This window comes from Ictidomys tridecemlineatus, chromosome 6, assembly GCF_052094955.1.
Source record: "Ictidomys tridecemlineatus isolate mIctTri1 chromosome 6, mIctTri1.hap1, whole genome shotgun sequence".
In the NCBI taxonomy this organism is placed as follows: Eukaryota; Metazoa; Chordata; class Mammalia; order Rodentia; family Sciuridae; genus Ictidomys; species Ictidomys tridecemlineatus.
Window position 1 is genome coordinate 122,695,924 of NC_135482.1, and position 14,584 is coordinate 122,710,507.

The 14,584-nt window shown below is 35.1% G+C and overlaps 1 protein-coding gene across 6 annotated transcripts in view; it reads right to left on the minus strand.

Moving 5' to 3' along the window:
• The window catches only part of Ift88 (intraflagellar transport 88), a 127,441-nt gene that overhangs the window by 58,043 nt on the left and 54,814 nt on the right, over positions 1-14,584 (minus strand). For all 6 annotated transcript variants that reach the window (XM_021735480.3, XM_078015702.1, XM_021735481.3 and 3 more), the window contains 3 exons: positions 10,816-10,915; positions 6,159-6,245; positions 156-342 (listed from right to left, as the gene is read on the minus strand). In XM_021735480.3, the coding sequence (XP_021591155.1) occupies positions 156-342; positions 6,159-6,245; positions 10,816-10,915 (374 nt within the window). The remainder of the gene's footprint in view (positions 1-155; positions 343-6,158; positions 6,246-10,815; positions 10,916-14,584) is intronic.

Consider the following 14,584-nt stretch of genomic DNA (forward strand, 5'->3'; position numbering starts at 1 on the left):
TTCAGAATAATCTGTAATCTCAGAGGCAAGGTCTTTTCAATTTTTTTGTTGGAAGGAAGTCAACTTCTCCTCCTAATGAGTTAGCAAAAAAAAAAAAAAAAAACTAAAAATATAATACAAAAAGCAACTTCAGCCTTGTTTGTTGTTTCACTTACCAATATTATAAAGGGCTTCAGTACAAGAAGAATCATTTCTTAGAGCCTCTTTATAGAATTCAGCTGCCTTCTCATAATCACCATTTGCAAAAACTGTATTCCCTTTATTAGTAAGAGCTGATGGGTTATATCTATCAGAGTTCACAGCTAAATCTGCATAGCTGCTGGCTTGTGCAAAATCATTTTCCTAAATAAAATATAAAAGATATACAAATTGAGTTTCATCAAATAGCTTTTCATATTGTTCTGAGTTACACACATCATACACACATAGAAACCCTATACCCATTACACTCATCTATATTTTTTCAAATTGTAGATAACAATGAACAGAAACAAGTATTTTAAATATCTTGGTTTTGATAGGCTATTTCTACAGAAGATTTTTATTTGTCAAGCTCAACCACCCAAGTGTCTTATGACTGACTTCTCCAGTCTCATGGTTTGAGTAACACTATTTATATGTAGGTGGTACCATGTTCAACGCCCAAATTCCATGTCCTCATTTATTGCAGTGCTCCCCTTCCTACCTGAAGCACTGAAATAGATAGAAAGGCATCCCTGTCCTCCCTGCTCCTGCACACTGGCTGCATCACCCACAAGGCCTCTGTACTTCTAGCAATCTCTTATTTCTCTCCCTCTTCACTGCCAAATGCTTAATCATGACCTTGCCATCACTCACATGAGCCATAAGAATCTCTCTCTCTCTCTCTCTCTTTGCAGTTCCAGGAATCAAACCCAGGAGTGTTCTTTTTTTTTTAATATTGTTTAGTTGTAGATGGACACCACATCTTTATTTTATTTATTTTTATGTGGTACTGAGATCAAACCCAGTGCCTCACACCTGCTAGGTAAGCGCTCCATGACTGAGCTATAACCTCAGCCTGAGTGTTCTACCTTTGAGTTACATCTCCAGTCCTTTTTTAAATTTTATTTTGAGACAGAGTCTCATTAAATCACCTAGACTACCCTCAGATTCTTGATTCTTCTGCCTTAGCCTCCTGAGTAGCTGGGATTATAGGCATGCAATGGGCCTGGCAGAATCTGTTTTTAAGTAGCCTGTGCCAGGTCAGGCTCTTCTTTGTCTGACTCTTGCCTAGATATGGCTATAAAAGGAACTTGAATGGCATCTGGAATACAGAACTAATACAGCTAGTGGCCTTCACACTCTGCAGGAGCAATGCCCATGAGTGCCAGCCTATCCTCGCCGACCTCCACTCCATATCAAACTCTTTTTTCCAAGTGTGTTCTCCCTGCTATGTGGCAGGGCTTCACTGCAGACCCCTAGGAGGCGGCTGTGCAGAAGCCACAGTTTCCAACAGATATTCCCCATGATGGTCCCCAGGTCCTACTGTGGCAGCTGGGTGTCATTGCTACTTACCAATTGATGGTGACTCCTCCTCAGATCCCAGCCCTCCTCTGTACCTCACCATCAAGGCTCCTGAACAACTATGGAAGATCTAGTGTCCACACCTCTTTTCTCATAACAACTACAATGACTGTCCCCCATTAAACTTTTTAAAAACTGAGATAGAACTTATATATCATGAAATTAACCATATCATTAAAATGTCCAAGTAAGTGGCATTTAGTACATTCACAAAGTTGTGCTGCTATCACTAGTGTCTACTTACAGAATATTTGATTACCCTCCAAAGAAACCCTATACCCATCAGTAGTCTCTCTCCATTTTTTCCTACCTCCATAACTCTTAGTAACCATTAATCTGTTTTCTATCTTTGTGCCTATTCTGGACATTCGATATAAATGGAATCATGTGACATGTGACCTTTTGTGTCTGGCTTATTTCACTCAGCCTATTTTTAAAGTTTTTATAGTACATATCAGTAGTCTGTTTTTTTTTTTTTTTTAACGTTTGACTAACATTTCATCATGTGGATATACCATTTTGTTTATCCCTTCGATGCTGATAGATACTTGGGTTGCTTCTACCTACCTTTTGTTTATTATGGATAATACTGTTGTAAACATTCATGTACAAGATTTTGGGTGGACTTTGACTCATTTAAACTGTTTCCTACAAGTAGGTGCTGCTGTCATAAAAACTAAAACACACAACACTGTCTTTTGTACTAGGCAGCAGGAAGAATTTATAAAATATGTGAAGGGCTGCTGTTGGGGACTGGAGAGATAAGTGAACTGGGACTGGAACCTGGAAAGTCAGGAAGAAACTGTTATCAGAGGCTGTGTAAAGGACAAGTCATGTTGGTAGTTGTGAAACAACTGACAAAACTGATACTTATAGGAGATTTCTAGCAGGATATTGAAATTGCCAATGAACTTATTTTTAACTGGGGGTGACAAGGCAGAGGAAGAGAGAGACAAGCTAAAGACAGAATCATTCAGTTTGCAGACAGAACTTAGAGGAAGTACAAAAGAAGCAAGATTTTCTGAGTTGGAAAATAAAATTATTTCATGTCTATCTTGGTGGCAAAAAATTCTCAAAATAGGAAATGGATGCAGGGTACAATCAACTCAAGGGCATGGTTGTAACACTTTCTGTAAACATCTCAGAAAGATTTAAAGTAACTGTTTTGCTTACTTTCTCAGGTAGAAAAAAAGGCTTCTATGACCTCAGGGCTCTATTTGACAGCTTGTACACCTAAGCAAAAAGGGTTTTGTCTTGAAAGGAATTATGAATGTGGCTTTTAGGTCATGAAATTAACTTCAATAAGACTTATAGAAAATCCTCCACGTTTTTAAGGGAGTCAGACTGACAAAAGAGTTACTAACTTGAAGTAAAGGAACAGATCCAGGATAAAATAAAAGTAGGCCCATGGGCCACAAATTTCTCTGGGTAGAAAGCAAGATTGAGATTATGTTAAATATAAAGGGGAAAACAACGGGTCTTCATCCACAGATCTTTGGCTCAAGATCTTTCACAGGGAAGAGGAACTGTGCCTGAGAAAGCCCCATCTACCCAGACCTGCCACAGATCCTTGCCTTTGAGCCTGATATGGTGAAACAGATGAAACTCTGATGTGTCTTGGAAGGAGGAAGTACATGAGGCTTATGAAAAGACAATTGCAGGTAGTGGCAGAGTGTTACAATAATGGTCCCCAATGGATCACACCTCCCAGCAGTTGTGCTCTAGTAATGGTTCTACCCCCTATTTGATCTGCCCAATAAAATAGTTATAAGCTCTGGGCTGGGGTTGTGGCTCAGAGGTAGAGCGCTTGTCTACCATGCATGAGGGAGGCACTGGGTTCCATCCTCAGTACCACATAAAAATAAAATAGAGATATTATGTCCACCTATAACTAAAAATAAAAATATTTTAAAAAATAGTTATAAGCTCAATGCATGCAAGAGCCTAATATGTACCTGTGCACTGAGATTCACTCTCATGGAACCCTGTGCCACATAAGAAGCTTGGGATTCTCCTGCTGTGATGTCCTCACCAAACAAGTGCTAGATATCTTGAAGAGAGGCATTTGGACATGCAGCTTCAGTGAAATCTTAGATGATGGGAGCTAAAGGAGTAACCCTATGTAAGACCAGCAGAAGAAACACCCAGGTAAACCTAGCTCATGAGGCAGAATGTGAGCAAATACATGGTCATTTTAAGCCATTAAGTTTGGGGGATAGTTCTTTACACAGCAACAGAAAACTGAAATATATCCTGGATAACAATAATATACTTTCAATTATATATCATATACTACTATATAATAGACTCATCAGTTTGTGTCATAACTACTTTTTGTGATGTATGTAGCACTGGGGATTGAACCCAGGGATATTCTGCTACTAAGTTACATCCCCAGCCTTCTTAAAAAACTTTTTTATTTTGAGACAGACTTGCTAAGTTGCCTGGTTGGCCTCAAACTTGTGATTCTCCTGTCTCAAAGGCTCCTGAGTAGCTGGGGTCACAGGTGTGTGCTACCATGCCTGGCTATGTCATAACATTTTTGGTTATAATCTCTTTCCTCAGAGTCAGGTACAATAATTTACTGATCAGATGCTCAAACAACTCTGCAAATACAATAGTTCTTTCCCTTCCTTCCTTAAAAGTTGCTGTTAGCTTTCTCCAATACATTTATCAAACTTGGTGAAGATGTGGTTACCAATTCAATAATTTTCACAAAATTCATTCATGACTTTCTAAGCTCAAAATTTAATGGATATACTAGATACTGCACTTTACCCTCTAGCTTTGTCTTTTACAAGTGCTGATAATGCTGCTGTCTACCAGCCTGAGCTTGCAGACCTCTCTGGAAATTACCCTGGGCTGCAGAGAGAGAGAATGACAGAGAACTATTTTGCTTACTTTTTGTGAATGCCCTCTTCCTGGTGGGGAGGCTATATTCGGTGACTGGTTGATGCAGGGGTATAAAGACCCAGTCCCGCACCCCAATGGGGGATATTCTACCTTCAGAGCATCATCCAAGATTGGCAAGGACTTTGGGGATTGCATTATAGCCCAACTTGTCTTTCTGCTCAATTCTGCTTGTTCCCTCCAGTTTCGAATTCCCATCCCTAACCCTCTTACCCTACCCCTGAAACTGATGTGAAGAGCTCTGCCAAGAGAAATCTCCATTTTGTATTTTGAATCTGCAATCTAAATAGCATCAGGGGCCTTTTTAAAGTTCCATTCTTTTGAACTGCCCCTCTGGTGAATCAATGCTGCTTACTTTCTCTTTGTGCCACCTTTTACTTCAAAGACATCATGCTATCTTGGTTGTTTTCCTATCTTCTCAGTATGAATCTTACTCTTGCCTCCTCAGTGTTTATATATCCAAAAGTTAGTTCTCAATTTTAAGCTTTCACCTCTACAGAGATGACCACTGAATATTATCTCCAATCCCAATTTCCCTTCTGAGATCAGTTCATATGCCTCCTGGACATTTCTCTCTAGATGTATCACCATTAATATAAAACAAATTTTAAATATATTCAAAAACATACAGCCTCTTTCCCCCCTAATCAGCACCCTCTGGACATGCAACTGGCACTACTCTTCTGCCAGTAGTTTCTATATACTGGATCCCCCCCCTTTTTTAAATATACATATTTAGTTGTATATGGACACAATATCTTTATTTATTTATTTTTATGTGGTGCTAAGGATTGAACCAAGGGCTTCACACATGCTATGCGGGCACTCTACCGCTGAGCCACAACCCCAGCCCTGCAGTCTTTTTTTAACCAGTAGCTTTCATCTATTTCTTTATCTTAGCACACATAAGGGATAGTACCTTTCCATTAATAACAGCAGGTCAGCACAACAGTGATTCTCAATGGTGCATAAATCATAAGTTGTAAGAGGACTGGATATAATTTAACAAAACACAATCACTGTTTTGTATACTTCCTTCCCATCACTTTCTTGCTTCTATGTTATATTCAGACCTTGAAGAACCAACTTTTCTATGAAATATTTTCTGAAAATCCTAAACTAAAATGTTATTTGTCTTTTCTGAATGCCTTAGTACTTATTACCAACATTAATTTATTGTTCTCTATTTTGAACCTTCCCTCATCTACTTACCCACCATTCCCAATTTAAAAAACAATCATTACTAATTAAGAAACAATCATTCCCAATGATTTGCAGTCAGTAGGCACTTAATAAATGCTTGTTATAGATGATACTCCATCTACAGTACTACGATACTCGATCTAAGCTTTCACCTCTACAGAGGTACTCCTCTGTAAAATATTTTTCTTCACCACTAACAGGAAGGAGTTGAAAGATATCTCTAGCTCACACCTTAGCTGTAGTTCCATAATTTTATGATGTTCACTACCACAATTTTTCTCCCTCCCATCTCCTTTAGAGATGGTCTTCTCACTCATGTCTGCAAACACCCAAGTCCAGCAGCTGCCATGATCGGATCTTCTATACACCTCACATTCCACTTAACATTCTCCATCACTCTTTTTTTGGGGATCCTCTCATTAGGCATGATTCTTAGGTAGATATTCAGCAATATAAAAATAACACATGAACAATTCTTAATTGTTAGAAATAAAACTTACCAGATAATAAAGGAATGAAAGGTTGGTTGCAGCTGCACTTTTCACTCTACTGTCCTTTTTCTCAAACATTTTTAAGGTATCTACTGCCTAGAAATGGAATATCTGAAGTTAATATCATTGTAAATGACAGTACTCAAGCTCAGGGTAGAAAAAAAAGATCAATATGGAGGATTAAGACCACGGAAGAGTACAAAAGGGATAGGTTGATGTGCTCAAGAAAACAGATAACAAGATGGAAATTTTATTCAAGACTTATATTTCATAAAATATAAAAAACAGAAATTCTGAAGCTAAAAATATAATAATTGAAATTAAGAATATTAGATGGGTTTAACAGATTAGATATAACTGAAGAGAGGACTGTGATAAAGAAAAGTCAGTAGTGAATACTAAAGTCTTGTGACTCATGTGAAGTAGTTTAGGGTTCTTCCTACCTAATAGGGTGGGAACGATGGCTTGCAAGGTTTTACCTAATAGACATAATATTATTTGCTCTTTACAAAATATTCTAAAATTTTTTTTCTTTTGACTATTACTACCTTAGAAGATCAGTATTCCACAGAGAATAACAAAAACAATTATATAAAATACTAAAAGTAGTTTTTGAAGAGAGAGAACCATAGAGTCAACCAGAACTTTAAGGCCAAAATTTTAGAAAATATTCAAATAGATAACTGCAAGGCAAAAAAAAAAAAAATCTTAAAAAAGAACATAAAAGAGACATATGAGTACACAGTGAAAAAGTTCCCTTTTTCCAAAAGGGAAAGAAAGATCAATGGCTGAGAATTTTCTAAAACCAGTAACAGAAAATAATTTGGGGGGGGTGGGGCTGGGATTGTGGCTTAATGGTAGAGCGCTTGCCTAGCATGTGTGAAGCACTGGGTTCAATTCTCAGCACCGCATATAAATTAATAAAATAAAGGTTCATTAACATCTAAAAATAATTTTTAAAAAATAATTCTGGGAATATTATAAAAAATGATCGAAGTAGATCCAAATAAAATTACATTTTCAAATCAAGAGAAATGAAAATATATTTTTAATCATCTGGCAAATCTGAGATAATGTTACCCAAATAAGGTGTGGAATGGCCAGATACCTTATATGAAAGCTGAATGAGTATTCAACCTGGAAATTACAGCATAATATCAGAAAGAACGAAACAGGTAGCAAAAAGCAATGAGTTTATCTTTTTTTCCTTCTTTTAAAGAACATTTACCAAATAGAAAATGCTTTTGGTGCCTCCTGTTCCTGGTAAACAGTCATGTTCAAGCAAAAATCCTGCTTTAGCTTTTACAGTAGTCATCAGCTTTAGCTACTCCAAGTGTTTGACAAATTCTTCTGTGATAGAAATACCAGCCAGCATGTCAACTCAATTTTTTGAAGGGTAGATAATTTTAAAATACTAGATTGCATATATTCTGGTTACAATATTAGTAAATTGTTATATTTTTATTATCTTAAAGGGTTTTTGATGACTTTAAAGAAAACTGTTAGAAGTTTCTAGGGCAGTTGTTTATAATTCCACAAAGTAACACTGGAAAAGAAAAACCCAAACATCACATCCTTACTTTTGGGATTGTGTTCCTCACTTATTTTTTAAGAAGAATTTTATATAACTGTCAAAAAAATTTCTAAAACTCACTTCAAAAATTATTGTTGCTACTATTGCTCATCCTATACAAACCATTTCATGGATACTTTACATAACTTCTACAGGTATTAATGTGAAAGCCCTGCTGTTTTGAATCTCTAAGTTATGTAAGCCACATTTCACTTTGAATAAATGTGTTACTTCAAAATATAAGGCATGTAAATAAGTATAATTCATATATTCATTAAGTTCTCTGAGATAAAGTACACAGAAAAAGAAAGCTGTTCTCTAGAATTTATGACATCCTTAAAATGGAATACAAAAAGAAAACTAACAAATAACAATAGTAATTTTTTAAAAAGGTAGCCATTCATTCTGTAGTCAAGGAAATATGTTAAATTCATTTTTTTAAAGAGGAGAAAGGAGAGAGAGAGAGAGAGAGAGAGAGAGAGAGAGAGAGAGAGAGAGAGAGAGAATATCTATTTTATTTTATTTTTTGTAGGTGGACACAACACAATGCCTTTTTTTTTTTTTAGTTTTATATATGGTGCTAAGAATTGAACCCAGGTCCTGCCTATGCTAGGCATGTGCTCTACCACTGAGCCACAATCTCAGCCCAAAATTCAATTAAAAAAAAAAATATATATATATATATTTAGTTGTAGATGGACACAATGCCTTTATTTGATTCATTTATTTTTATGTGGTGCTGAGGATCGAACCCAGTGCCTCACACGTGCTAGGCTAGCACTCTACCACTGAGCTACAACCCCAGCCCCTCAATTTTTTTAATTACTCCTTTGTAATTCAAAAATAATAATTTAAAGCTACACTTAAAAAACAAAAACTAGTTTCTCTCAAATGGTTTCTTCCAAAATTGAAGTAACACATAAAAAAGCCATGCAATTCAAAGCTATTTCTTAAGAATTAATGAAAGTATTTAGAACTTAAATATCTACTTAAAAACATTTGACACAGTAAGAATATATTTCATACTTTAAGTTTTTAAACTATGAAATATTCTAAAAAGGTTATACTATTAACTATTCTAGTAAAAGGAACACTCTCAGGTATTTTTTGGCTCAGTTTCATTTCTGAAATAATATGTTTTCACAACTGTTCTTTACATATCCATGAATACATTATCTAATATCTGTTTTTAAAAGTAAAATGTCATAAATTATTTATAAATGAAACTGATAAAAGTACACTGAATATCAATATTAAATTTAGTTAAAACTAGTTGTAAATGACAAAACAAAGAAAATAAACATCACTAATTGTATTTTTAATTCCCTCCCCCCCCCCAAATTAGGAAATTAGCTCTATGTCCATTTTCATTTTCTTTCCTGGTGATGCCTCTAGCTCCTGGCTTCAGTCTTCTACTGAGACTGACTCTCTGCTCTTGGTGGCCTCCAGACCAGCCGCATTATTTCATTTACTATTACAAAATTTACTATTTGGGTGGTGTTTTTTTCCTCTATTACAAAGTTGGCTACAAATACCATCCCATTTCAAAGGATTACACTCTGATTTCAGCATCTTTTCTTAAAAAAAAAATAGGGATAATTTCAGAATTATAGCCTTTAGAAGGCATGAATTCTTTTCTGTAAACTACAGGTAGTACCGACTTAATCCTTTTTAGACTGACAGTGTTCCCTTCAAATTAAGATTATACTATACACACCTCATCATACTTACAATATACAAATAAAAGAAACACAAAGTGAAAGCAGCAATGTTGAAAAGCAAGCAGAACTGGCATTTTAAAAATATAGGTAAACTAATTGATGTTAAAAACTTGAACATGCAAATGACATAAAACATACTTTAAATGAGAACAGCGATAAAAGCAGACAGTAAGATCTGGATTAAACAAATTTAAATGTGAAAAAATTAAGAGGACATATTCCTTGACAGACACAGTTTTAAAACAAAATATTGTAATGCATTGTTCATCCTTTCTAAAAAGAACATTTAAAAATAAAACATCAAGAGAAAACTGACAATTATGGTTTTCTCCTTTTATCATCTATAATAGTTCACGTCACATTCATAAAAAATATTTGAAAGTATTTTAATGCTTTATAAATGCTAAACTAATTAAGTATAGTAAATGAATACATGCAATAGAAACATTGCACTCTTTTACTCATATAATTACTACATGAATGTTGGGGTTACTTTATTCTACTCTCATATTTTCTGAATAGATGGTTTTCTTCCCTTTCCCTGAAGAGTGATTAGTCCTTTCTGTTTCTCAGAGATAAGAGGAAGGTCCTTAAATAAGAAGAAAAACTGAAAATACAGGTTGGAGAGGATGTGGGGAAGATGCTGTGGCTTTCTCCGGCTCTTGCTCTCTTGATCTAATCTGGAGGAGTTGAGTTTTCTAGCTGCAGGACACTAATCACTGATTTACAAACTAGGAAATCAAGTTTCATTCCGCCTACTCTCTTTTGGTAGCCCCTCTTTTTCTTAAGGCTAACTAAGCTTTCTGGTTTTATTTCAGTTATGTCCCATTTGAGAGACTATGGAAGGCATAGCACACACTCCACTTCTGCCCAAGACATCAAGGTAGCAGTAGCGCCAATGAGACCCATAGGGTTCTAACCCCATGTCTAGCAGTGGGACCTTTTCATTTCCAGTGCAGAGTAAATGAGTAAGTCAAATATTTAAACAGCAGACAAGAATTTCTCTGGAGAGGACAGCAGGATGGAAGTGCATTTGGCTGCTATTTGCATTCTTAGTCTTCCTTCCTCACTGAGCACGATCCCTGATTCTGAAAGTCTTACTGCTTTGGGGAAATCTGAAAACTTCAAGGGAAAATTACTCTCTAGACTAGAATATGGTTTGGTAATTTAGCAACTAGATAAGAAAAATATTTACATTTTAAGATAAAAATTAATGAAAATTTAAAATTATATTATTGGAAATTATAGACATAAATTTACTAAACTTCAGAATAATCACAAGTAACTTTATTCTAGGAAGGAGTTTCCCTGTTTTCATTGCTTTGACCAATTAACATAAGAAATTTCACTGAAAATTGTTTTTTAAACTTACTTGGTTAAAGTCTTTCTGTCTCAAGTATGTAATTGCTTTGTTTATTTCCAGATCATTGGCTAGTTCTACATATTGAGAAGCTTTCACTACTTCCACACACCTATAAAAAAGGTAAAACATAAAAAGTTACTTGATTTCATTTTAGTATTTTTTATGCTGTTGGCTTTCCTAAACGTGACTTTTCAAAGCTTTTTTTTTTTTTTTTTGGCAGTGCTGGTTATAGAAGCCAGGGCCTTCCACATGCCAGGCAAGAACTCTACCACTGATATACACCCAAACCCAAAGAATGTTTAAAGTAGCCCTACTGCTTTGTAAAGTTAAAGCTGATTTCCTCCAACACAGGCTTTACGTTACTGAATTTTCGGTTCTAAATTAATTTTCTTTTCCAATTTCTCAATAGCCTATTGCCACTCTAATTATTTATGACATTTTAAATAAAAATTGGATTGATATCTATATTGTATTTTTAAATTAACTACTATATAGCAATTTCAATTTTTAAGAGGTGAAACTGTTTCTGTATTTTTCCCTCTTAGATGTTATCATGATAAAAATTTTGAAGAATTTACAGAATATATTAATTTTTGTGTATTAGCTTGAATACACCTATTTGGGGAATAAAACTATTTCCCAAAGTACAGAACATTTATTGTTTATTATATATCAGGCACTGTGCTAATTTCTTTAGAAGCATCATCACATTTAATCCCACAACTGTGAAAAAAATATCATCATTTGTGAGATCACACAGGTCAAAAAGAAGTTGATCCCAATTTTTGTTGATACCAAAACCCAGTTCCACAAGGCTGTTTTTCAAACTGAGGTCTTGAAATCAATTTAGAGGATCATGACCTTATTTTTTAAAATTAATTTTTATTTATATGTGACAGCGGGTGCATTACAATTCTTATTACACATATATAGCACAATTTTTCATATCTCTGATTGTATACAAAGTATATTCACACCAATTTGTGTCTTCATACATGTACTTTGGATAATAATATCCATCACATGACCTTATTTACCTTATTTTTAAAACAGAATAACTGAGGTATGGGAGGTATTGAGGAGATGTTGGCCAAAGGACACAAATTTCAAGTAGAAGGAGGAATATGTCCAAGAGATCTATTGTACATCGTAGTGACTATCATTAATAAAACACATTGAATACTTGAAGACTGCTGAGATTTTAAGTGTTCTTAACACACACAGAAATATATGAGGTCACGCATATATTAAATGACTTGATTTAAACATTCTACAATGTATACATTATCAAAACATCATGTTGGGTTGGGTACGGTGGCACACACATATAATCCCAGCCACTTGGGAGGCTGAGACAGGAGGTTCTCAAGTTCAATGCCAGCCTGAACAATGGCAAGGCACTTAGCAACTCAATGAGACTCTATGTCTAAATAATAATTCAAGAATGTACGGGTGAGATTCTACAACAGCCTGGGGAAAGATATTCCAGAGATACCTGAGCTCAGTTTGAAGGACAAGTATGAAATGATTTAAGGAGAAAAAAAGACATTCTAGGTAGATGGAATAACATGTCTAAAGATGTGAAGATAAGAAAACTAGAACAATTTAAAGAGTAGATTCAATCATCATACCTGGATTAGACAAGATGTTTATAAAAAAGTGGGAAAAAAAGGTCTGAGAAGTAGGCAGATGCCATATAATACAAAATCTGTATGGTAAACTAAGGAATATGTACCATACTCTGAAAGTCCCAGGGAACCACTAAGGGTTGTAAGCATGTGAGTGATTGTATAAATTCTAGAAAAATCACTTCAATAGGAACCACAGGGAGCAGAGCTAGGAGACAGCCAAAATAGTAGGCCATGACCTATGAAAAAATAATGAAATTTTGAACTAATACAGTATATAGAAATAAAAAAGAGGTCATTTTGAAAGATGTTAAGGTGATATAATGAGAAGTAGTTGATGGTTAGATATAGGAAGTAAGACAGAGGACATAGAGGAATCTAAAGTGATGGTCTAGATTTTTGTGTTATGCAATTGGTTAGCTGGTAACACTATTTATCTCGACAATATATAATGGGATCATGTTTTAGAGTATAGAAGATGTGCTTAGGATTGAAAATGATGAATTTACAGTGCATAAAGAACATTATAGAGGACAGTCCAATTGTCAGATGTGTAAGCCCATAATATAATACAGTCTTCTAAAATAAATGACTGGGATTTGGCAACATATTAGCGACAGAGACATGGGTGTTAAAATGAAAACTATTTTTCTACTCACACTTCTGATAACAAATGTGTGGAGATTTCCCCTATACCAGTCAATTTTCCAGTTCTCTAAAAATATCAACTGTTTTGTAATTTAATCCAATTCTGCCATTAATTTAACCAATTGCATTTAAGGGCTCAGTTATACAAGACTGGACTTCAATTCATATATCAATCACAAGCAGTAAGTTTCCACACTCTCACCTGGTTATAACTAGAGTTCCCATGACCCTTCTTAAGTTCACAGATTTTAATGGTTCATAGAATGTAACTATTACCAGTTGTTTACAAAAAATATAAAAGATTCAGATAAAAAGTGAGATGAAGAGGTACATAGGTCAAGGTCTGAAAGTGTTCTTTGTACATAAGCTTCTGTATTTGGAGATATTTGGAGTTTGCCACCCTTCCAGAATGTAGATATCTTCACTAACCTGGAAGCTCTCTAAACCTTCTTAGTCATAAGTTTTATAGAGATCCCATTACACAGACACAATTTATTAAATCACTGGCCATTAGTGTTTAACTTAATCTCCAACTTTTTTCCTTAGAGATGTGGGAAGGAAAGTTCCAATCCTTAAATCACATGATTATCTGGCAACTAGCCTTTATCTTAGGCTCTGTGGAGTTTTCAGCCAATCAGTTATCTCATTAACACAAGGAAAACAAAAAAACAAAAATGAATCACATGCTAGTGATTTCAAGGGTTTTAGAAGCTTTTGTGACAGGAAAGATAACTTTTGTGATCTTATAACAAAAGATTTTACCATCATTCAGGAGTATTGCTCAGGAATTTACAAGAGTTTTAGTGCTCTGAGTCAGGAACTAGGGGAAGATATATATATATATACACACACACACACACACATACACACACAGTGACATAATAAATTTCACAGGTATGGACCAGGCCATCTGGGGTAAGTAGAGAGGAGTGAGAAGTGAGAAAGCTGACAGTCAGAGAAACAAAACTTCCGTGTGGCCAGAAGAGGAAGAATGGCTGAAGTAGTCTGATGAAAAATGATCAGAGGCATAACAACCAGATGGGTATAGTATCACAGAAAGAAGAGAAGAGTGGTTCAATAACAAAAGAAATACCAACAAATCAAATGCCTCAAAAGTAAACACATCATGCTCTTCTCCCTACTTTCATCAACTGGGGTTCTATAAAGAATTAAGTCCTATGGAAAATTATTTGAATTACTTTTTCTCATTTTTTTTTCCTAAGGAGAGTACTTAAATTCTACTGTTGTTGTGCATAAGGTTCCTCAGAAACTTAGAGCTGAATTATTTTGAGGAACATATATCATCTAGATCTTTATCTTTCCTCTACTTAGAATATCTTCTCTTCCTGCTGTTTTTATCTTTACTAATTCTTCAGCTCTCAATCCAAATATCATTTAATCTGGGGAGCCTTCCATAACACTACTCTATACTGGGGACTCCTACTATGTAATCTCACAACAGCCTATAAAGCACAACTTGTTATGTTAGTATAACATAGCAC